This window comes from Atractosteus spatula, chromosome 3, assembly GCF_055471065.1.
Source record: "Atractosteus spatula isolate fAtrSpa1 chromosome 3, fAtrSpa1.hap1, whole genome shotgun sequence".
NCBI lineage: Eukaryota > Metazoa > Chordata > Actinopteri > Semionotiformes > Lepisosteidae > Atractosteus > Atractosteus spatula.
The window spans coordinates 72,824,851-72,847,447 of NC_142708.1; the positions used below are offsets into that span (position 1 = coordinate 72,824,851).

The 22,597-nt window shown below is 47.4% G+C and overlaps 2 protein-coding genes across 2 annotated transcripts in view; both read right to left on the minus strand.

The window, feature by feature from the left end:
* Positions 1 to 1,449: 1,449 nt before the first annotated feature.
* Positions 1,450 to 14,458, minus strand: shkbp1 (SH3KBP1 binding protein 1). The gene is made up of 18 exons (XM_088911955.1): positions 14,240 to 14,458; positions 13,007 to 13,060; positions 12,862 to 12,907; positions 12,667 to 12,740; positions 11,410 to 11,468; positions 11,240 to 11,320; positions 10,680 to 10,844; positions 10,425 to 10,515; positions 9,564 to 9,754; positions 9,203 to 9,318; positions 8,011 to 8,098; positions 7,600 to 7,716; positions 6,799 to 6,969; positions 6,358 to 6,513; positions 5,934 to 6,030; positions 4,883 to 5,067; positions 3,251 to 3,383; positions 1,450 to 2,855 (listed from the first exon to the last, which is right to left on the minus strand). Exons 1-18 carry the CDS (start codon positions 14,293 to 14,295, stop codon positions 2,309 to 2,311), a joined length of 2,427 nt encoding a protein of 808 aa, XP_088768081.1. The 5' UTR covers positions 14,296 to 14,458; the 3' UTR covers positions 1,450 to 2,308.
* Positions 14,459 to 17,140: 2,682 nt separating this feature from the next.
* Positions 17,141 to 22,597, minus strand: part of sptbn4b (spectrin, beta, non-erythrocytic 4b) — a 54,152-nt gene continuing 48,695 nt past the window's right edge. Inside the window, exon 36 of the mRNA XM_088911661.1 lies at positions 17,141 to 22,352. Within this exon, the coding sequence (XP_088767787.1) occupies positions 22,122 to 22,352 (231 nt within the window). The 3' untranslated portion in view covers positions 17,141 to 22,121. The remainder of the gene's footprint in view (positions 22,353 to 22,597) is intronic.

Genomic DNA, 22,597 nt, shown 5'->3' on the forward strand with positions numbered 1-22,597 from the left:
CTGTTACTTATATCCTGATTTAGTCCGTAGAAAGTTAAAAACTGGCATAAGTTTCCCACATTACTCATAGTAGCACAGAACATGCAGCTGGAACACTATTTCTAGTTCTGTCAGTCTGTTTGCCATATGAAGAAAACTGCTGGCCTGGTGAGGTCTACTCCGTGGCTAATGGAGCTGGGACTGCAGGCCCAGACTCGAAGCTTACTTGAGAACTGTGAAATCAATCAGGCGTGATGTTTGCAGTCCTCCACAGGAGTGAATTTCAAAGAGCTCGAAGTCCTAGGAGGACTCTAGAGAGGATGAAACAATATAGGTCAGTTCCTTCCAGAGTGCAGGCAGAGTATTCTCCAGCTTTGGACTGGCAGTACTGTAAAGGAAGAGGTTTTGACAGACTTCTGACTCGCATTCTAAAGTGGAAGCAGTGATCTTTTGAATATTGCAGACAATTGTTTGCCATCTTGTGCGAAACATATTCTTGTGGGTGACAAGCAGAGGGATCTAGTCTGCAAAGAGTTTCAGTAAAATAAAAAAGGGACACCTCCTGCTGACTGGTGGTAAATGCACTTATACTGTAAAGAATGCTGACGCGCATTAAACTGCAATACAACAGAGCCTTCACCGTGTTGCTTGTGTGACTGCTGCATGCGATAGGACAACACGTCTGCTCTCCTCAGCTCAGACAGAAAAGCCTGGAACTTTCAAATGCTTAGATGGGAAACGGGTTGTTCATGAGTTGGGGCCTGAGCTCTTCAAATGCATCAATGCAAGAAAGCAAGACTTGTGTTCTTGAATTGCTCCTCCTCCAGTCACAGTTTAAATATCTAACACAGACATCTAGGATTAGAAAAAAATGGGTTCAACAGCATCTGTTTGCATACATTTACTGAATTAGCATGTGCGTATTAAATGCAGTTCCTCACAATACAAGTATGGGATTTGTAGAGGCACTACACTAAGCAATGCCAGTGTTTGAATGGCGATTGTTACCTGATGCAGACTTGTCCATTAATAGGCACTGCTTTCGTAAGCAGACAGCATGACCGATCTTAATGCAGTGACGCCAGTCTGAATCTGCCCAGTGCCTGCTTTACTAGAGATGCTGTTGAGTGAAGCTCAAGGTAACAATCAAATACAACACCCTGTATGAAATATGTAAATAATGGTAGATGTGAGCTTTTACATCTGCGATTTGCAAACACAAACTGGACCTTCTATACTGAACTATTGATCTTCACATGACCATTATCCCAACTGTTGGGTAGCATAGCTCCTCTGAATCAGGCAGCTCAATGTCTGCTCCTCACAGATCAGGAGAGACTGCACCTGAACGTGCAGACTCCTCACACACAGGTGACCCAGCCTGGAACTGAAACCAGAACCCTGGAGCTGTGAAACTGTTGCCCCCCTGCCTTGAACATCCCCTAAAAAAAAAAAACAAGCATCACACGCTTTATTTGACATAACAGGATTTTATTCACCTCTTAAGTGAACTGCATACATGATCAGTTTGGCAGCAATGCATTTATCAGAAGGCACTTGACTCCTACTGTGAGAGACCCTGCTCGGTTCCTTAAGTGTGATACTAAAGCATGTCAAGCTTCATCTCCCAGAAAGCCTGCTGCACTTATTGGCTTGTTTCTCAGCTTTTAAGTCAAAACATTTGATGATAGCCTGGGCCAACGTATTACCCACAACAAGAAAAGTGCAGTGAAACTCTCAAAGCGTTTGGAATTTATTTTTCCACCAATGTGCTGGAAAAACCCAGAGGAAAGGTCTGTCACGGCCACCAGAACAGTAAAAGTGCACTGCAGCATGACGCGTGTCTATTGCTTTAGTCAGGCTGGGAAGGATTTAGGCGACTTATTTTGTCTTTTAAATTAAAAAGTGTTTCACCCAAACGAAAGGTGTTTTGCAGCACTCGAGATTCACGAAGGACCCCTTTTTAAGGGAAGACCATTCAGGTCCCCCTAACAGGTAACAGTAAAACAAAATTGCAGCAAATGTTAAAGTGGGCAGCCGGAGCTGAGCCAGTGCTGCTTGGAAGAGTCCAACCTGCTCCAGTTTTGCGCAAACAAAAAAAAAACCTCAGCCCTTCTGCTGGTTGCAAAACACTGGAGAAGTGCCAAGAGCTTTGGTGCAGCATACATTTGTATATAGGATCTTTAAAAGAACAGATGAGGAATAAAATTCTCGTTTTCACACTAGAGGGAAAACTGAACCTTGCCAACAATGCCAGGCAGCTGTGGTGAAATCCCGCACTCTCTCCGGGCGGCTGCAGGAGGATAAACCGCAGGACAGGAGCAGCCCCTTAAAAACTGGTCTCGTTCATCCTGGGCTTGGGCCCAGCCGAGCTGGCGGGCGACCCGGCGCTGGGCGAGGCGCCGGCAGCCTCTCCGGCTTCCTTCGGCTGGCGCGGGGCGGTGGGGGGTGGGGCCCTGGCCCCCGGCGAGGGGGTCTTCCGTAGCGGGGCCGAGGAGAGGGGGGGGGTCCTCGTGGCCAGCCTGGCCTCCAGATCGCTGGAGGCCGCCAGGCTCCTCCGGGCGTCCATGTTGGCGTAATCGGTGCTCTTGGCCCGCTCCTGGCAGCGCTCCACGAAGCTGCCCCGCCTGGGCGCCGGCAGGGGGTCCCACCTCTCCGGCCTTCTGGCGCGGGCCTCGGCGCTGTGCGGGCTGCCCGTGCTGCTCAGGGAGGCCTGGCTGATGGCTACCTGGGGGTGCACGGCCAGCCCAGTCCCCCCGGCGCCCACGGGCTTGCTCAGGGCCGCGGGAGGGGGCTGGCGCGGGAGCGTGCCCAGAAGGGGGCCGAAGCCTCTAGCGCCCCGATCCCGGGAAGTGTCGCTCGACTGAGACTGGAGGCTGCCGAGAAGAAACCCCCCCCCAAAAAAAACCTTGACGGATGTTCTCATCAGAGAAGCAGCAACTCCGCCGCACAAAACGTAGCGGGTCAGAACAGACATCTGCACACGTCTTCAGCAGTTGTGATTGTACATTACTACATTATCAGTTTTTAATCTTCACTTTCTACTTGTGTACAACACTAAGCACTGTCTGTTCTGTGAATTGCTAGTGTTAATCTCAAAAGTGCTCCAAAAAATATTTGGAGTGAGGGTTTTAATTCATTTACTGCGTGTGAAACCTGAAACGGACTGTGGTGCAACACACCTTCCCCTTGCGGGGCTGCTGTATTCTCTGTGCCGTTGGGGCACGTGGCCCCATGCCGGGGGTCCAGTGAGAAGAGCTGCGGGACCTACCTGCAGGTGGAGGCGCGGGGGGTGGCAGTGTGGGCAAAGGAGGGAGCGGGGCTTATGTCCGGCGTGCGGGTCAGCGCCAGGTCACACTGGTCCAGCAGCTGGAGGAGCTCCTCCTCTGTGGGGCCACCGGAAGCTACAACACCAAGCCGGGAGAGAAGGCATCAGACTGGTGCATTCCTGGGGCTCTCGGGCCCTGTCAGCTGGGGTGCAGGGTCCGGCCCACGAAGCAGTGGATCTGCCCACTGACGCTGTGACGTCTGCCTCCCAGGGCTGTTATCTCTGCCATCTTAACTCCTCTGTACAGGAAATGAACCACAATTTGAATTTGTACTGAGAGGTATTAAAAACGCATCAGATTAGGATTGGATCCAGTCTATTTAGTGTTTTTAAAAGTCTAGACATATAATTGCTGTGTTTTAGCACCGCATTGCAGTGTGACTCAGCGTCCTGATCAGAGTTTAAAAAGTGTACCATTATGCTTTCCTCTGTCGGTAAAATTCCAGTTTAATGAAAAACAAAGTGTTTGGAACCGAGGTTTAGAACGGTTTTCTGTTCACACACTGCTAGAGAAGCTTGTTCTAGAGTTGGTGGTGATGTGGAGTAAAGGGCTCATACTGTATAGTGTGGTGTGTTTTTAATAGAGCTTTGAGGACAAAAGCACTTAACATACAGGAGGAGACCCACTTCACCCACCAGTGAAGCTCAGCCCTCAGCTGCCATTCTGTCCCAGCAGCCACACTGCAGACTGATGCGAGACGGCAGATTTAAGAGGAAATGCAGGGAGACCAGATTGTTAAATTCCACTCTGGACTTGAACAATCACAAGGGGAAAACCCACCTCTGACAAACAGTGTAGCAGGATCTTTAATGAGCAAGTAGCTCGGTTCCCCATCTTATTGGCAGGAGAACATCACCATGTCACCATACTGGCTTGCAAGTTCTGTTCCAGAGGAAGAACGCCACCTACTGGCCTACCAACACCACTACAGATGCAATGTTCTCAAAGTCTCCTTTTTTCTGTTGAGTAAGTACAGACCGTATCTATCACTTGTCCAGCAGCTATATCACCCTGAAACCCACAATTAGCAGCCTACTGAAGCTCAGCAGGTGTGAGCCTGGCCAGTACCTGGATGGGAGACCCTCTGGGAAAGCTGAAGTTGCTGCTGGAAGAGGTTAGTGGGGCCAGTAGGGGGCGCTCACCCTGCGGTCTGTCTGGGTCCTAATGCCCCAGTACAGTGACGGGAGCATTATACTGTAAAAAAGGCTCTGTCCTTTGGATGAGAAGCACTGTAAAACTGAGTTCCAGACACCCAGTGGTCATTTAAAATTCCAGGGTGTGTCTCAAAAATAGTAGGGGTGTTACCCAAGTGTCCTGGCCAAATTTCCTATTGGCCTTAAACCATCATGGCCTCCTAATAATCCCCCTCTCTGAACTGGCTCCATCACTGTGTTCTCTGTGTGGGGGCTACACCCTGGTGGGGGTGGAGGGGATCCCCATGACCTATAAAGTGCTTTGAGTGGAGTGTCCAGGAAAGTGCTATATTATTATTTGAAACATTGTGTATGGCACCCTTGCTTCTCTGCCAGCTGTGGCTGTATATCCGCTGTGTCTAGATCACTGACTCCGCCCACCCTTGGTGTCGGTACGGCCGGCGATCTCCATGGCGGTGGTCAGGTCCCACATCTGGATGCTGCCGTTGGCGTGGCCGGTGAAGAGGTAGCGGCGCGGCCGCGAGCCGATGCGGCTGGAGCCCTCGCACTCGTGCACCACGAAGGCCGTGATGGCTGTGCCGTCCACCGAGCGCACCTCGCAGACCCTGGGAGAGACGGGTCCGAAACGGACCGGAGACCGCCCATTGAAACACCCTGACCTTCCACCAGTGTTCAGTGGAAAGCACTGGCCAGCAGTTTCACTTCAAGCTACAAGTACAGTGAACAAAATGTCAGAATCACCCAGCAAATAACACGCTGGGCCTCCCCGAGCAGCAGGAGTAGCCTGAAAGTGGGTCTGATGGTGTCCTGTGTGGTTTGGAAATATCATCGGACCCATTCCCTCGGAGAGTGTGAGAACCCACCGGTCTGCCCTGGGCAGGAATGTGTGAACTCTGTGGGATCCTACCAGTGTCTTCCTTGTAGGCCAGGATACACCCTGCAGACTGGCAGCAGTACAGGTAATTGAGCCTGAGCAGCCACAGGTGAGAAGAGGCCATTCGGCTATTGTAGCCCATGTGGTAGTAGCTAATTAATCTGAAGCTCTCAGCCAGACAAAGTGGGTGAGTAACCTGTTCCATACTCCCACACCCCTTTGTGTAAAGTGCCTCCTTTTCTCAACATTAAATGCCCTTCCATTTGTCCCTTTCAGAGGCTGCTACAAGCCACTGTAACTCCTTGGCTCTTTAGATATCCCATATGTGTTTTGCTTTTTCATATCCATCTGGATATTTCCGGACGTGTTCACTGGCTACAACAGTAGGAGCCACAACTGAATAACGTGTTGGGCGCCTCAGAGCGGCAGTGGCTGTCCCGACGGGATGTGGGTGTGCAGTGTTGCCGAGAGCCTCGCGGCAGGAGGGCGTGGGTGTGAGGAGCTCGCTGCCTGTTCCACCCGTGCCGAGTAGCACTGAGTGCCGGGAGCCCTGTCCGAGAGCAACAGGCAGGGGAAGAAAAGGAGACGCCAGTTCACCTTTTGCCATTGGAAGACAGCCGGGCGTAGACCTTGTCAGTGTCCGGCACCACCCTCTGGATGAACACCTGCTGGTCGTCTCGCTCCCCGTAGGGCCCTGCAACCGAAAAGCACAGCCTGTTGGGGTCCTAGCAGAAACCAGTGGGAACCAGATCTCCTTCCACATGCAAGCAATTCCTGACTCTCAGTCAGTTTCAATATAAGCATCTGCTCAGTGACTAGTAGGCAATTACGTACTGCAGTGGCTTTCGATGGGCCGGACCGAGAGAATGGCGCAGGATTAAACTGAATGCTGCCTCTCAGCACAGCCAGCAAGGGAGACCCGGCCAGCGAGCCTACCAGTGTCCTGTTCTTTCAGGTGGTCCTGCTTTAAGGGAAAAAATACACCAGATCCAAAGGAGCAAAGCGGACGTCCGCCACTCGCCTATATCTGTGCCCGCGCTGCAGCCCGCGTGCCCGTCGATGTCCTCCAGGGCCAGGATCTTGAAGGACGAGAGTGGCGTGGAGCCGGGCTGCGTGGAAATCATTCCTCGGAAACGGGTCACCGTCCAGGTGCGAACGTGGTTATTGTCGGCGCACACTGTCAAACGCAAAACACTGCACTGAATAGGCATTTTAATCCTTGCATTAGTAAGAAAGTGATGCCCAACATTTCTGTAGCACCTGACGTCCTGGTGGCATCCCAGAATGCTCTGCATATAGCAAAGGACACTTCTTTAATCTCTGCCGTGCAGATCCTACCTAGGTGATGCACCGCAGCTTTAGCTCGAATTGCACAAGAGCCTGCAGCCTGAAAGACCTGGAATGGACCACGCACTGCTATGCAATAGGACCTTCTCAGTTTCCTGAACAGGGAAAAGCCTACCTGAGGTCAGGTGTTTCTCAGACAGCATGATCTTGGTGACGGGGCTGCGGTGGACGGAGAAGGTCTGGAAGAGCTGAGGTCCAGAGCCCACAGTCTCGGGGTGCTGTACAATCACCCTCACCATGCCCGAACTGGTTCCGTAGGCTATCTCGATCCAATTCCCACTGTCGCCTGCCAGGGCAAAGGCAAAGCACTGCTGATGACCCCAATCCGACTGGACTGACGGGAAACTAAAATCTAATCCAGGCGCTATCCCGTAGGACTTCAGAGGGGCTCAGCCTGCAGTGACCTCACTCCTTCAACAGTTCTCACTCACCGATAAGGCACTATAAAGCCTGTAGGCAAACTGATGTGGAGTTCTGACAGGTGGTAGAGTCAAGTGAGCATTTCGATAGGTCTTTCAGTTTCCTGACTCCAGATTGGGAAGGTATAACAAAGGTATAACAAAATTAAGAACCATATATTGTACTGTCCACTGTGAGTAAACATCCCATCTAGTCTGTTTACCACACGGTGAGAGATTTGGCTGCAGTTGAATATTAAACCAATATCTGTTTTCACATACTGCTGCAACTTGACATGCAAACACGTGTAGATTTCTTAGATCTGGTTCTGAAAACCGAAATCCCAAGAGAAACCAAAATGTAAATAACTTCTGCATGAATGAGAAATGGGATCTGAACACAAATTGTTTGGGGGGGGGGATACCCAGTAGAACGTGGAAGTGTAAATGATTGAATTTGTCTCTGCTTGTCGCCTGCAGACATCACACACGTAAATTCTGAAGAAAGGAGGACATACTTGTTTTGGGCGTGAGGTAGACACTGAGGGCAGTAATGGCATCTTCTGAGGGATCACGGTAGAGCTCAGTCACCAGGAGGTCATTGTCTTTCATTCTCAGGGGAAACTTCTGCACATCTGGTGGGAGCGAAAGCAGACCTCAGTTCCTCCATGAAACGTTACAGGCCGATACCAATTACACTTAAACAGAATAATCCCTCGCATTTCCTTTTTGGCTTTGTTTTATAAAAGAAAAGTTCTGATACTGGAAAAATAGAATTATACCGTACCTATTGTTACCTAAAGAGAGCCACAAACCTCTTGCTTGAATTCAACATGGTGTTACAGCTCTGTCAAATGGAGTCCGAATTTGTAAAAGGGTTTAATTTTGTTGCAGAATCCTCAACCAGGCCCACACAGAACCTGACTTACCTATATAGTAAATAGATCCATTATTGCATCCCAAAAGGAGAAAAGAACCAGCTGTGTCATAGCTATTAATGGGAACGACGTCTTGATTCTAAAAACACAAGGGGAAGAAATCAACACATTATACAAAGCAGTTCCATTATGCTAACTCAATATCCATGCGAACTGTTGGCTGTTTGTGGTTTGTAAGAGCTCTAACTGCAATGGGTCACTTTGAGGAAGCTAACTGGAAAAGAAGCAACCGAGAGCTCATCAGGCTGGCAGCTTTCTATGATGCTTGGATACGATATAGTTGGAAGTGAAAGAGAATTGAGGATGTCAGGCTCAGGCCAGGATGGACTCGCATCCTGCTGTTGCCAGGGCAACGCCATCATTTGCACCATTCACGGCCTTCCCCGGACCCCACGCGCACGAGATCAGGACCCCTCTCAATTGGTCCAACAACCTGTCAATCAGGCAGTCAATCAAGGCCTCAGTCAGCTCATTAGCCTGGCTGTTTAAAGACAGCTTTCTGCACTGATCAGTGCTCTGACAGCGATCTAACTAGCGATCACTCTGGCCAAGACATAGAAGAACGTTTTCTTCCCCAAATCCTCAGAGCACTGTTTCAGCAGACGCTTGCCTTCATCTCTGCCTGCTAGCTCCAGCCTCCTGTAGACTCAATCCGCTAACCACTTTCCTTATTTTTCTCCAGTATTCCAGTCATTTTCTAAAGGCACTTCCGTCTTCGCCTTCTTCACTGCTGCCAGCGAGGCAGCGTTTTCCTCCACCCTTCGCCCAGCCTTCTACATACTCCAGTCACCAGCCTTTCCCAAACTGCCTGCTTCGCCTCTCTCTGATCACGACACATAGCCATTCTCTTTCCGAGCTGCTCCGACAAGCCTCGAGAGCCTCCCCTAGTCTTGCGCTTGGACTTCCACCAGTCATTGCACTGCAGCGTAACAGAGGAACGTTTAGTTCTGTTCTCAGGCTGCACCAAAAGCAGGTCTGTCTTGTCAATTTGGTTGCTGGCATTTTGACAAGCCAGCGATCGGTTGAATCTCATAATAATTGCTAATAATGGCTTATACTTATACAGTGCTTTTCTGGACACTCCACCACCAATGTGCAGCATCCACCTGGATTGATTAGGAAAATGACTGATTTTCCTAATGATTAGGAAAGCCTGTTTAGCCCTTTTTTCTCCTGTTCGTACCTGCCAGTGTTTGGTCACCGCGTTCCACACGCCCACTTTCCCCGTGTGGCTGGTGGCGATCAGCTGGTTCCCCACGAAGAAGAGGGCCTCCACAGGAACGTTCAGGCTGAACACACCTGGGAGGGACCAAGCGTACGTCTTCGATCAGAGGTCACACCACTCGCTTCGTACCTTCACTTTAATTAACGGTACCGAGGAATGAGTCTACTCTTCAGTCTCAGAAAGAAAAAAGCTTTATGGGCAAATCTGAGAACAAAGGGCGATATTTTTAAGGCTAAGTTTTTAAGCCAGGGAAATCTCACTTGGCACACAACGGGGCGCAAGAGTGGCTCTAGTCCGCCGACGGCGAACCCCGGCTCACCGATCTCGCTGCCGTTGCCATCCGGTTGGATGGCCCACAGGATGATCTCGTTGCAGGACGCCACGGCCACCATCTTGTCGTTGTCGCCCAGGGAGCCGCCCATCACCCTGGCGTTGAGGGCCACCCTCTCGATCACCCAGTCGAGCCGCGGGCTGGTAAACACCTGCTGCCACCCGGAGAACTCCTTCACCCTGGCCCCCACCCGCAACGAGAACACACTCCTGTGACGCCGAGCACCTCGAGCGCCTTCTTTGTCGCATCAGGGTTATTGCTTTTTTTTACTGCCGCATGAAAGTGCTGGCTAGTCTGAGCCTGTGACGCTCTGGAAAGCCTCTGGTACCTGCATATTCAATGGGACACTTCCAAAGCTAAAAAAGTGACTATTTTTACAGGGTGAATTTTGTACTAATGGAAATGTTTTTAAAAGTGAGTAAGCATTGTTTTGTCAAAAGCAGCCATTGTATGATGGAAATAATCCACTTCTGGTTGTGAATTGCACTGGTATGCTGCCCTACCTCCGAGGAATCCCAGCACAATACATGGCCTGTCATGCATTACGCTGAGCTTTTCACAACTCTCAAAAAGCTGTACAACAGGACACACAATTGTCATTTATATGACAGAAGTATGAAAAGAAAAGCAAAGCAAAGAAAACTGCCCTGAGACACTCGAGAGTAAAAAGGAATTATACAAAGTTTTAGTTATCAGACGGATTCATCTGACTACAAAAGATTTGGGCAGTGAGCAGTTCTTTGATTTTAAAAGAAATTAAAAGATGTTTTTAAAAGCCACGAGTGATACCAGGTTGGGGTAAAGTAGCTGGTTCTCGGAGAACAGAATGATGCGTGGACTGGCTCTTACCTGTAGCAAACCACAAACTGGGCGTAAGCTACAGCAATCCAGTTATGATGGCCACACACTATGCGGACCATTCCAGGATCGACGGACTGCCCTGGAGAACGGAAAAGGAATTGTCTCGGGAATAGAGCAGTGCACAAACGGGACTGAAGTGTGCTCACATGACGTGCTTAAATGTGGCTCCCTGATGGGGAAATAACCACAGGTGAACTGGTGCCAGTGGTAAGGCTACTGCGTACTGCTATAGATGAGCCTTACCAGGAGGCCTCTCCTCCAGCATTTTTCCCAGAATCCCTGCGTTGCCCAGATTGGGTGGCATGGTGTTGCTTCTCCTGACTGGCACCCTCTCCGTGGGACCTGGGCGCCCGCTGACAAACTGTGGGCCCGCCACACTATGCCTGTTCCTCCTCTTGGCCGGGTACACTGTAGGGTGGAAGGGAAGAAGACGGAGAAGAGGCAAGCATGACAAAATGCAAAGGTCAGACCTCCTGAAGCCTGGCAGAGGTTTCACCCACTGGCATGGTACCAGCCTTCTGCATGAGGCTCAATAACTAGGCTGCTTGTCTTAGCGAGGCTTTAGTTATTCACCATCTGCACCTGTTCCTCATGCTGAGAGGTCTTTCCAAACCTCAGGTGACCTGCAATACCGTGTGTGTCCAACTTCCTGCAGACCAATCAAAATCAACACTGGGATGCCCTCTCAACCTGAATTCTGTGTCTCAAGTAAACTAGAAGGCAAAAGCAAGGCCTGACTATAGGAAGATGCTCGGCTCACCAAACGTGAGAATCCAAAACCAGAGACTGAGAACGCTTCTTACCTGGAGAAGGCAGGTATCCATTGAATAGGACCGTCCCGCAGGAAGACGTATCCAGCTCATCGCACAGCTGCAGTTTCCAAACTGGGAAAAGAATAGAGCAACAGGAAAGGAGCTATGGCTTTCTGAAACTCCAGAATCCTCCTACCCATGGAAATACCTGAAAGACTTACCCAGAGGAGCGATTCCATAAAACTCAGCCTCGTGCATCAACATGCGCACGTTGATAGACCTGTGAAGACAGGTAAGCCAGGTCAGCGGCAGTGTAATAACAGTTTTTACAAATTGCTGATTGTTTCTCCAAGTGCTTCCCTTACCCCTGTCCCCAGATATAGCTCAGACGTCAATTGATACAGAACACATATCTGCGCACACACGTGAAAATGACCAGTCTCCAACATGGAGCTCATACAGCTGCTGTGCAACTAAGCACAAAATGGAACAGGCACATGCCCCTGTGTCTGGTGCGCTTCACAGCCCAATTCTCTCCTGCCTAAATATCTGCAGGACCTGCCCTTTTTAAATAGGATATTCCATGCAGCTCCTGACCCAAGCACTATTCTTTCCGAGCTGGCCTCCCTGCATCAGCCATCATTCATCCATCTGCTTACCTCCTCCAAACCTCCGCAACTCGCTAAGCATTCTCTCTGCCTTGATAGCCCCCCTGTTTTTAGGGGTCTGACTCACCTCTTCTCTCTACCGATACATCTTGCAGTTTCTGACAGTCTCTCATTGGAACTTCAATGCACTGAAACCGTACTGCTAGTTGTCTCTGAAAACTGTTTTTACAGCCTTTAGTATTTGAATATTTTAAGCTGCTAGCTTTGTTCACGGTGCTGTGTGATATGAATGGCTTTCATACCACAGTATTTTTTTAGGGGTGTTACCCCGGTGCCCTGGCCAAACTTCCCTCGGCCTTTACCAATCATGACCTCCTAATAACCCATGAATTGGCTTCATCACTCTGTTCTCCTCCCCACTGAGAGCTGGTGTGTGGGGAACAGACTGGTGCACTCTGGCTGCCATCGCATTAACCAGGTGGGGGTACACACTGGTGGGGGTGGAGGGGATCCCCATTACCTGTAAAGCGGTTTGAGTGGAGTGTCCAGAAAAGCAAAGTATAAGCGCAAGGTATATTATTATTAACATCAACATAAATGTTCATCAGGTCATTAACAGTAAGTCACTATGGACCTTGACAAATAAATACCGATATCTTGACCAAGGTTTACGCAAGGCTGAGATTTGTAAGTTGGGAGTGGAAGTATTCCAGGAAAAGTGAATTTCAATATGGCCAGCCTCTGAACAAATGGTTTATTAATTAAAAACTAAACTGGACACTGAAATGCAAAAAGAGGCAATGCAGATCTAAGAAGCTAAGCTGAGCTCAGAGATGTTACAGAGACACACAAAGACTCAACGCACTGTACCCTGGATGTAGTTCTTTGGTGCGAAGGAAGTTGAGAATTGGGGCGAAGAGGCATGGGTCCCTATCAATAAAAATCTAAAAGACACAAACAAAATGAGTGATTACATTAATTTTGTGGTGCAAAAACACAAAAACAAAGATTCACAGCCAGTGGAAACACCTAATCATATTTTCAGGGCGATCACAAATTACTTACTGCTCCAGTTTCATCTTTGAGGGTTGAAATTCGGCCACTCAGAAGACTGATTTAAAAATACAAACACAAAGCAAACATGTTAAGAAACATTCAGAAGTCTCCCAGTCTTCTCCAACACGTTTCACAGATCTCAATATGCACCAACCTTGAAAAAAAGGAATCGGGCACCCATGTCAGAGTCTGTCTTGATGTGCTGAACCTGAAAATTAGAAGTGAAAGTTAATACTGGGGCAGATATAATTTTGCAACACTGACACATACCAATGTGTTTGCTCAAAGATGCCAACAGCAGTGTCATGTGGGATTTGAACTCATGATCAAGCACTTGAGAAGTCCAGTCCCCTATCCGCTGCTCCACACTACAGATGTTGACCACACACTACACCTAGACTTCATAATTCCCCGAGGGGAAGGATATTAATTTTAACAGTTGCTTGCTCCAGGCTCATGGCTTCAGTCCCAGCTTGGGCCTTTTCTGATGCTCAGAACAATGACGACAGGCACCTTTACTTTCATGGAAATGATTCAGGTGGGAATCTTTTGGAGTTTCTGGGACAACCAGTTCAATTACCTCTCTGGTGCTCTGTCTCATCCTTAAATGGGATGAATGATACAAGGGGCTATGCATTTCTGTACCAGGAAACCATAGTAGTGCTCGTACATTGAATTAAGCAAGATGCTTTGATGTTAGCTGAATTTTCACCATTGTTGTCATTGTTGTTATCCATACCTCGGTCAAAAGGTTCACCATAACACAATTCATGACATTCAAGTACTAGTTACAGTACAGTTTATGCAGTGCGTCTTGAATAAAGCGAGTAAAAAACACACTGTATGATCACAACCACGTTCAGGACTGCATTGTGTACTTCTGTCGACAAGGTCGAAATCTTAACAAGACTTGTAAAATCGTCGGAAATGCATTGAAGGTGTTGCTAGCATTTCGATTTCTGTCATTTCCGTCAAATCCTCATTTCCTTTTGTTTTACAGCCAATACAAATGACAAATGTTTTAACACGTTTTTTCACGGCCAGGAGCGAATCAAAATATCCCGCTATAAGAAACAAAGGTTTTGCAGGGAGGAACCGAAAACATTTTTTGGGGTTCTTAGACTTGTGAAATAGTTTTTAATGATGCTCGAGAGGTCGTTATGAGGTAGTTCAATGAAGATAGGGTGTTCTCTGGACTTCCAAACTTCACTTAAGCTAGATCTTGAGAAGCTACTGGTAATTAAATTAGCCGATCTGCTGTTACCGACGCCAGAGACTATACAGTATTCGTGCAACAAACACTATGTCAGATATGTATTGCATCTCCTCCGAGACAAAACTCGAGATGTACTCTGATCAGCGAACGGAGATCACATTTTTATTTTACCTTTTTCCTCCCACGTTCAGGTGGACGATTTCCCCTGTTCTCGTCAGGCTGGCCATATCACACTACTCGCTAGGCGACATCGCCCCTGATTCACTTTTTTTTATATTAATATCTAGGCGTGCTGCTACCGGTGGGTGCTGAAACTTCAACTTGATCTGCAAAACGTTTCTTTGACCCACTTCCTGAAACATTCATTTTAAAATCCCTTCCCCTGGACTCGTCAGCGATTGGCGAGCCGGAGAAACCAAGCTTGTGCGCTACTGGCTCGGCGCGCTGTCGTTCAAAGTGCTCTCGCCACAATTGTGTCCTGTCCTTCCTTGTTTCGGAAACAGGGAAATGGTTGTCGTCCACACGCCTTCCCCTGTGCGATTTTACCCACTCGCCCCGCCCAAGAAAGTATCCGTATTATTGCAATACTGCTCAGCTCATACGTGCTATTAATTCTGGGCAGTACACTGCACGAACGGAGAAATTCTTGCCAAAAATTGTTTGGCGCCAGAGTGCGTATTGATAACGACGCTACAGTCTGCTTTCTATGCAGAAGGGTTATAATAATCCAAATACGGCGTGTACACGACGGTGTACGTACAGGATTGTTGCAGCGCATGCCTTTAGATATGGGGAAGGGTGTTTCTGTAATTACTGAGTGTCTCTTTCAGTGTATCGCAGGGAATCTTGGTCTCTGCTTCCTATTGATAGGGGACATCCCATCCTCCTGTTCGGCAGCGCCAAAGCCCTGAGCCCAGCTGCCCGGCCTGGGCAATACTAGCGATACCCGCGGATTGATCCGAGTTGAATTTCTCCTGGTCAGTCGTGTTTGCACGTTGTAGCGAGTTTTGTTTTGTTTCTGGAACTAACTTTAAACAGTAGCCTCGTCACCCCGGTCCGCCCTAACTAAAACGAATTCTCCAGACTTGCACCGGATAAGGGAGATTCATTGAGCAAACGCAGTCGGTGTTCTAATACAAAGAGGAATCGACCGGACCATCCATCAGCTCCTGGCATTCACGGGAATGACACGACCGCCACGCTGTCTACGCAAACCCTGTCTGTGGTAGATTCACGTGTAGAGTTGCAGGATGCGCTAAAAGTAATTCCGTGCGTGGTACCAAGCATTGCAAACATGGGAAACCGCTGAGACTGCGAGTAATCACCACTACAGGATCTTCACACGTCGCAGACATGCACTGCTGCATTGGCGGGCTGTATTCATTGCAGAAAGCCGAAGGATGCCTTACGACAACACTAGCGTTAAAACCAGTCCGGTATATCAAACTGCTGTTTGATCAGCTGGTGCACTGTCTTAACGGGTGTATCCAGTCCACGGGATGAAACTGCTATTTTTCCACACAAAAAATCATGTAAGCAGGGAAACGTGGTGAATTCTTTTGGAGTAACGACCGCCCACTAGGAACAAGTAAAGGTTTACTCCATGCTGAAAAGAGAAGAAAGGAAGCAGCGTTTCGGCTGTAGGGCCACACCCGAAGAAGGTGCAGCTACCTTCTATACAGTATTTCATTTGAAGTAGTTCAGGTGGGTAGCTCCGTCAGCATGCATAGGCTGCAAAGGAACAAGTAATAGGTTTTATTCCCTGCTAAAAAGAGAAGAAATAAAACACAACGTTTCGGTCGTGGAGCCTTCTTCAGGTGTCACCGAAACACGGCCGAAACGTTGTGTTTTCTTTCTTCTCTTTTCAGTAGGGAATAAACCTATTACTTGTTCCTTTGCAGTATTTAAAGTGGTCTGCTTCAGCTAGTCGGGAAGAGCTAGAGGTGCAGTGCCGTCTCTAGCCACTAGAGGGAGATGACCTCGCCCCCATAACAGCAGTCTGCCCATTTAAGGAAAGAGCCCCACTGTGTGTGCGCGTCTGAATATCACAGGGGTCGCTCGTCTCTGGATATGAGCCAACAGCCCAGAGGACGAAAAGGCAAAGTAGTGGTGTGAAAATCCCCAGTCCTTTACCCTGGAGGAAAAAATCAAGACGCTGGTGGTGTATAAAAACCCGGCGAAGACGTTTCCTCTGGACGAAACAGGGTGGGGTGAGAGAGGGCCTGCGGCGTTATAAAAGCCCCGTCTCTTACGGGCCTCCGCGAAGACAGGAAGTTGACTTGAAAAGGTCGGTAGTGCTGTCTCCCTCCGTGAAACTGAAGGCTGTGATCGTGAAACTCCCGCAAACCGACACGGAAGGGTGTGCGTGTCGACGGGGCGGTCCCGGAGGAGGGGGGCAAATGGTTTTGCAAATTGCGTAATGGGGAAGCTGTAAGAAGTGTGAGGGCGACAATGAAAAGTGTACGATTTTCCCAAAATGTCCGTTTTGTGCTTTGAAATGAAGAGCGAACTTGCCTGTTCTCCGACTGCGGTAGTATCTTGGAACACACAGAGGTGTTCTGCTCCTCTCTCATTGACTGGTGAAAAGAGATTTCAGGGGTGCAAAGTGGGACTTCAAGCAAAAGTGTGCTGGTTTCAGCTTGGGCTGTTTCACTAGCTATTGTACTACGCATGTGGGAGAGGCCTATTTCTGAGCTATAATTGGACGATCACTTTAGCACCCTTTGTTGTAATGGACCGGAGTTTGAAACAGGCTAGCCGTGTGCTGGTGACCATTCATCGCCATGCAGTGTGTTACTGGGGGCAGCCACCCTGCTCTCTAACGCTGCGGTGGGGTGTAGGACTGGTTTCAATGCCCTCGGTCCTCCACCCTCCTCTCCTTCTCTTGCTTGCGAAGGGGCAGCTGCTCTGAGCCCTGGTTGTTAACCCCTGCTTTTCCAAACTGCGGGGCCCCAGTGTGGAATCGTCAGCTTCACCAAAAAGAAACAGCTGGGGGGTCCTGTTTGTTTTCTGACACCGGAGGCTTGCACGTCGCCCCCGTTAGTCTAGAAAATGAACGACTGAAGAGGCTTGTTGATATATCACAACTTGTATTTATCAATTCACAGCGATAACTGTACAGAGGCAATGACTGAGTGTAAGGTCTGATCTATTTTATACATTGCTCATTAATTACATCCATTGGCTTACATGTCACCCCAACTCACTACTGTACAATGATTGTATCATCAGGGCAATAAAACGCATTTTAAAAACATGCACAGCGACTCAGTAGTAGGGATTTAATACTAATTCATGCAACCTTTTTTTTTCTGTTTTACACATACTCATTCCCCACACACACACTCCTCTCCCCCCCACCCCGGTTTCTGACCCTCAGATTTGTTAGAAGTCAAATGTTTTATTTTTAAAATGTTTTACAGCAGAAAAGGAAGGATTTCTTCTTTACAGAATGCATCCGAAGCAAATACATTTTTATACAGGTTTTTAAGCTTGTGGAGCTTTGCACAAAATCAGGTAAGTTGCTTACACAGGAATGGTGGTGCAGGGTTCAGTTAGTCCTTGCAGAAATTCAAAGACAAGGACGTATTTTTTTAAAAAAAGACAGTTGCAATTAAGACTGGCTATTAAAAACAAATTGGTAACAGCCTGAAGAAGGACAGTTCAGTCTGTTCAGCATCATCAAATGATGAAGGCTGTCGCAAGAAGAGAATGTTCTAATATTGTTCTTGGTTTTCTGTCAAGAGTAACTCAAAGCATCTGGCTCATTTTCAAAGCTGGGAACCGAAGCACAAGCTTATCTTTAACAGAAATTATTATTTTTTAAAAAGGAATTGTAGAGGTTACTCTGAAAGTCCATGGCACTAACTGTGAGGGCAGGCTAGGTCGTGCTCTATATGAAAATTCCTTTTAAAAGCAAAAAAAAATTACTCTAAAAGGCATGCCACACGTAAGGATAATTCACGTATTTAAAAAAAACGTAAGAGTAATAACGTCTTGGCATAAACTGAAGTATCTAGACTAATGTCTCGTAGAAACTCCACCAGATTTCAATCTACATGTTATAAAAATTGTGCTTTCATTTCATTATCTACTGTAATTAGAGATGATTTTTTTAGCTCTAAAATGTAGATGTTGAGGAGGGTGGGGACGTACTGGAAGAGCCGAATACAAAACAAGGCCACCATCTCCAACACAAAGCGAGACGTCTGACGTTCTGCTTGGAGCCCCGTGTGGACAGCAGACTGGGTGCTGTGTGAGTGCCTTATTAGTGAGCACCCAGGGACGGCCCAGGCTCTGCCTTCTGCTCTCCCAGCTGTTTAAACCCCAGAGACAGCTGCCCGAAGCCTCAGGACACGGCCACTTCTCGGGGTGCAGCAGCTTAAGAAACACAGCAGCTCTATGCTTTGGCTTAGCCCTCTTAGTCCAAATAAAAGCCATTAAAATGGACAATTTGCCCCAAGTCTCGAGGAAAGCCTTTTTTTTTTTAAAGCTTTTTTAGAAATTTTTACTTTACAAACCGCTTGTTAAAACAGACTGGAATTCCATGCCGAATAAAGGAATATGTAGAGCTACAACCCTCTCTAATGAGAATCTTTCAATTCTTTCAGTTGGGAGAGTACTCTTTTATGGCAAGCTTAAAACAATCGAAGGCATTCTGTTGTAACACCAATGAATTGTTAATGTGAACATTACAGTAGCTAGACAAACAGTCATATGAGTGAAATGAGTAACTACTGCACAATCTCCATACATTTTAGCTGCTTGTTTCTGACTGGGATATTAAAAGGGGGGAAAACAGTTCAGTTGCTTGTAGAGGAGGAAAAAAAAACTTTTAGGGTTTTATTTATTTTAAACACTGGTTAGAAAATAAGTTCAATTTCACACTAAATGTTAACATTGAGCTTATGGCACATGTAAATAAAAAGCAAGAATTTATACTCATTGTATTTGCATCTGACCAAATAGAATGAGTCCTTGGTCAATTGCTGTCAAATTGCCAAATTCCTTTTAATGAAACATGCAGAGCCCAATTCGTCTCTGACGGACAGGGCAGACAGATTTGACCAAGAAAAAAAAGAGAGGAGCCTTTTTTTGGACTGACCCTGCATCACCATTGCCTTGCAGACATTAGCACTGTGCAGTGGAGGTGGACATAGGCACTGTGCAATGGGCATGGACATAGCACTGTGCAATGGGGTAGCGCTTTTTAGTGCAAAGGAAAAATTGCATAAATTTTCTAGTCATACCATCACTATCATTGTGTCCATAGCTTCTTTATCATCAATCTTATAGGACTAAGGAAGTTCTACTGCATAACAGCTTTAAGAGAATACTGCGTAAAAACATTTTGTAGTTCTTTGTACCAATAACAATATAAACAAGGAAATTAACAAGATAATTATCATTTCCAAGCAGAAATACATGTCTTTAAATAAAAGACCAAACCTTGAGTACAGTAAGACGTTTCTTGCTTTTTGAAGAATGTGACTCGTCGGACTTTTTCATTAAAAAAGAAACGCAAAGGATAAAATCAACAGTGTAAGAAAGATGGACCTTGTGTCTGCTCAGCTTTCTTCCGTGTAATTCCAAAGAGGCGCCCATTTTAAAATTGCATTTCAGACATGGTCCGGTTGCCAGCACAACGCCTGCAGAGCCACAGTTACGCCCTGCCGCTGGCTCCATTTCAGAACGCTGAAGTCGAGGCATCAAAGATTGTGCATCTTTGAGACTCCATGGGGTCCAGGGCCCAGTGTTATGTAGAGTAATGAAATCCCCCTTCGGGTTCTTTCCAAATGATTTTGGTAGCAGAACTTGTTCATTACTACAGATAGAAAAATCTACTGAATTGTTGACATAAAGGAGAGATTTAAAAATTGATGGGCATTTTTTTAAAAAGATATTTTAAGTTTTACTCAATGTATTCATGGTGCCCACGTAAGTCATATGAAGCTGACTTGTGTGAAAGAAAATGCAAGGCCTAACACTTGCATCCGAAAAAAAAAAGACTAAAGGACGCTGTACGCTAGAAGCATACCAGTAACACACGAGATATGATATGAGCTGTATATTCCTATCAGACTACCCTTTCTGCTCTTCACTGTGTTGGAAATACTCTGCTAGCTCCCCAGCTGTAGGCATTCTGTACTTCTCTGAATACAACACCGATCCAGGTACCTGCTGTGCATGTCCTTCGTGCTGTATGCATCGCGATTCTCAAACGTGTGGCAATTCGATTTTTACCCCCCAAAAAGCGTTTGTGTTGGACGTGCATTGTTTTGGTTGTGGTATATGGTAATGCACCCCGGTATGTACTGAGAAGAAACAAAGCAGAAAAGGCTGCTTAAGACGAGTTATATTCATTACGAAAACCCCTCCCTCAGAAGTATTTAAATTCTACACTCCTTGTAGAAATATTCAGTGTCTGGCTTTTGCCACAATATATTTGCATTGTACACATATTGCCATACTGCTAGGTGTGGCACTAACCACTAAATGCTGAACTACAAGTAGACTTTATGGTATTTTTCATCATTTGCTTTGAATGCACCAGCAACACTACAAACCAAGTAGTCAATAAAACTACGAGTCTAGGAAGGGCAATGCAGAACCAATCCTTTATCAGCTGAAGTCGATAAGAGGCTGACAATTTGTTGCTTTCATTACAGCTCTGCAAAGGTTCACCTTTTGCAGCGATGGCTTTGAACAGCCATACACTTGTCCACGACATGTCTCCGTGTGGATGTAAGCTTGTCGAAAGAGCAGTCACCTCTTCCTGTTTTAAAAACAAGAAAAATCCAACACGCTCTCTAGAGAAAGATGTTGGCATGTCTCCCACCCCACCCCAGTGTGCAAAAACAGGGCAATACCAACCAGTTTAGAAAGACTTTAAGAAAGCAGTATTCCAGACTGTGCTTTGCTAGTGTGATTCTCACCCCTGATGTGTTTGATGGTGGTTGGCCCGGCGTACAGTACTCTTCTCATAACTGAAGTTCTTTTAGACCCTGATTTGGTAATGACTGCGATGATGGAATAAAGCAGGCTTGACTGCTGATTTTGGCGTTGCCCCTTCCTGTTGCAAGATGGGATTCCTGTGCCAAAACAAAACCTTTCTTTGTGCAAGGAAGCAATAGGCCACTGTTCAAATGCAACAACTGGCCAAGCTGAAAATGGAAGACTTATGGCTTTTTTAAAAAAGGCTTGATTGGGGTAGCGTGTGTCATGCTGTAATCTGCATAAAGGCTTTTTTTTTTTCACTAGGGAACCAGTGTTAAGAATAAGAAAGATTACAATCATGGGAAGGGTGTTAGACTCGATCAGGCCGTTTGGTGTGCCTGTTTGCCACCTGAGCCACACTGAGCTTTCCGTTTCCAACTCTCCTCCATCGTCATGCGGAGGTCCTCGATTCTCTGGTGAGATCTTCCTGGGCCTAGAGCACTCCCGACGCGCCTCAGAGCGGCGTGTCTCGGGCTTTGGGGAGGAGGAACTCTCAGCGGGAGGGGGCAGCACCTTCACGTGTTGACTGGCCTGCGCTTGCGGGTCCAATTCGACACAAAGGAAGATGACGGCGAGAGGAAAAATGAAGAAAAGGAAGAGCAAGAAGGAAAAACGCTTGCCAAAGCTTCCAATAGCTTACCTTATTTGATTCTAACTTACTTGGACTACAAGATTAGGCGGATAGATAGATTTAAGGGAAAACTAACGTTCTTTATAGCTACTGGGGCGACAACCTTGATTTTGTACTTTCCTAGCCAGAGGAGTGTACGAGTGTACCACCAGGCTGCCCCGCTTCGACTCGGACTCGGGCCACCCGAAGCAGAGGGTGTTGAAGAGAGCTGGTGCCGGGGCTCGCTCTGCAACTCTGGCCTCTTGTTCCCGGAAACACGGGGACAGGTGGGGATGCAGGCGGCTATACGTGCTCCCGGTCGCCTTTTTTTTTTTTGCTTTTGATTTCGATTCAGGTAGGGGGGGAGGGGATCTGAGCATCACCTCAAGTTCGTCCCCACGCCCGTCACCCCTCCCCCCTCCCCCGCCCCCGCAGGTGACCTCCCTCTCATTTCTTCTTCCCCGAGACACTGGAGCGTCTGTCCGCCTTTTCCGCCTTCTCCGTCTTTTCTGATATTTCCGACTTGTCTGCCTTGTCCGCTTTTCCTCCTTTGTCTCCGTCCCTCCTCGTTCCTTCGTCTGTGGAAGAGGTAGTAGGCTGGGTCTGCCCCCATCTGGCGATCTCCTCGTGCTCGTCAATGCTCTTTGTGATGTTTGTAGTCCAGTTTTTCAGGTCCTCCTGCAGGACAGAAACACAAATCGGTCCCTATAATCCTGTCTAAGACGTCTTGCCATGTATTGGAGCAGCCAATCCAGGGATTCACCCCTGTTAGTATTTGAATCACTTAACCGATATTTAATTGGTTAATTGCATGTAGCAGTGAAGTTCACTTTACCAATGAACAGAAACAAAGGGTTGTCACAAAATGAATTAGCTGAGATGGCCCACCTGAGATGGGCTTAAATTTAGGAGCTTCGTAAAGA

Excerpts from the sequence above, each read along its gene's own strand:
- shkbp1 (XM_088911955.1), bottom strand. The coding sequence starts at position 14,295 with ATGGCCAGCCTGACGAGAACAGGGGAAATCGTCCACCTGAACGTGGGA. Across the intron at positions 13,061-14,239 it reads CTGAACGTGGGAGGAAAAAG|GTTCAGCACATCAAGACAGA; the intron begins GTAAAATAAAAA and ends TCTAATTTTCAG. Across the intron at positions 12,908-13,006 it reads CCCGATTCCTTTTTTTCAAG|TCTTCTGAGTGGCCGAATTT; the intron begins GTTGGTGCATAT and ends TTTTTAAATCAG.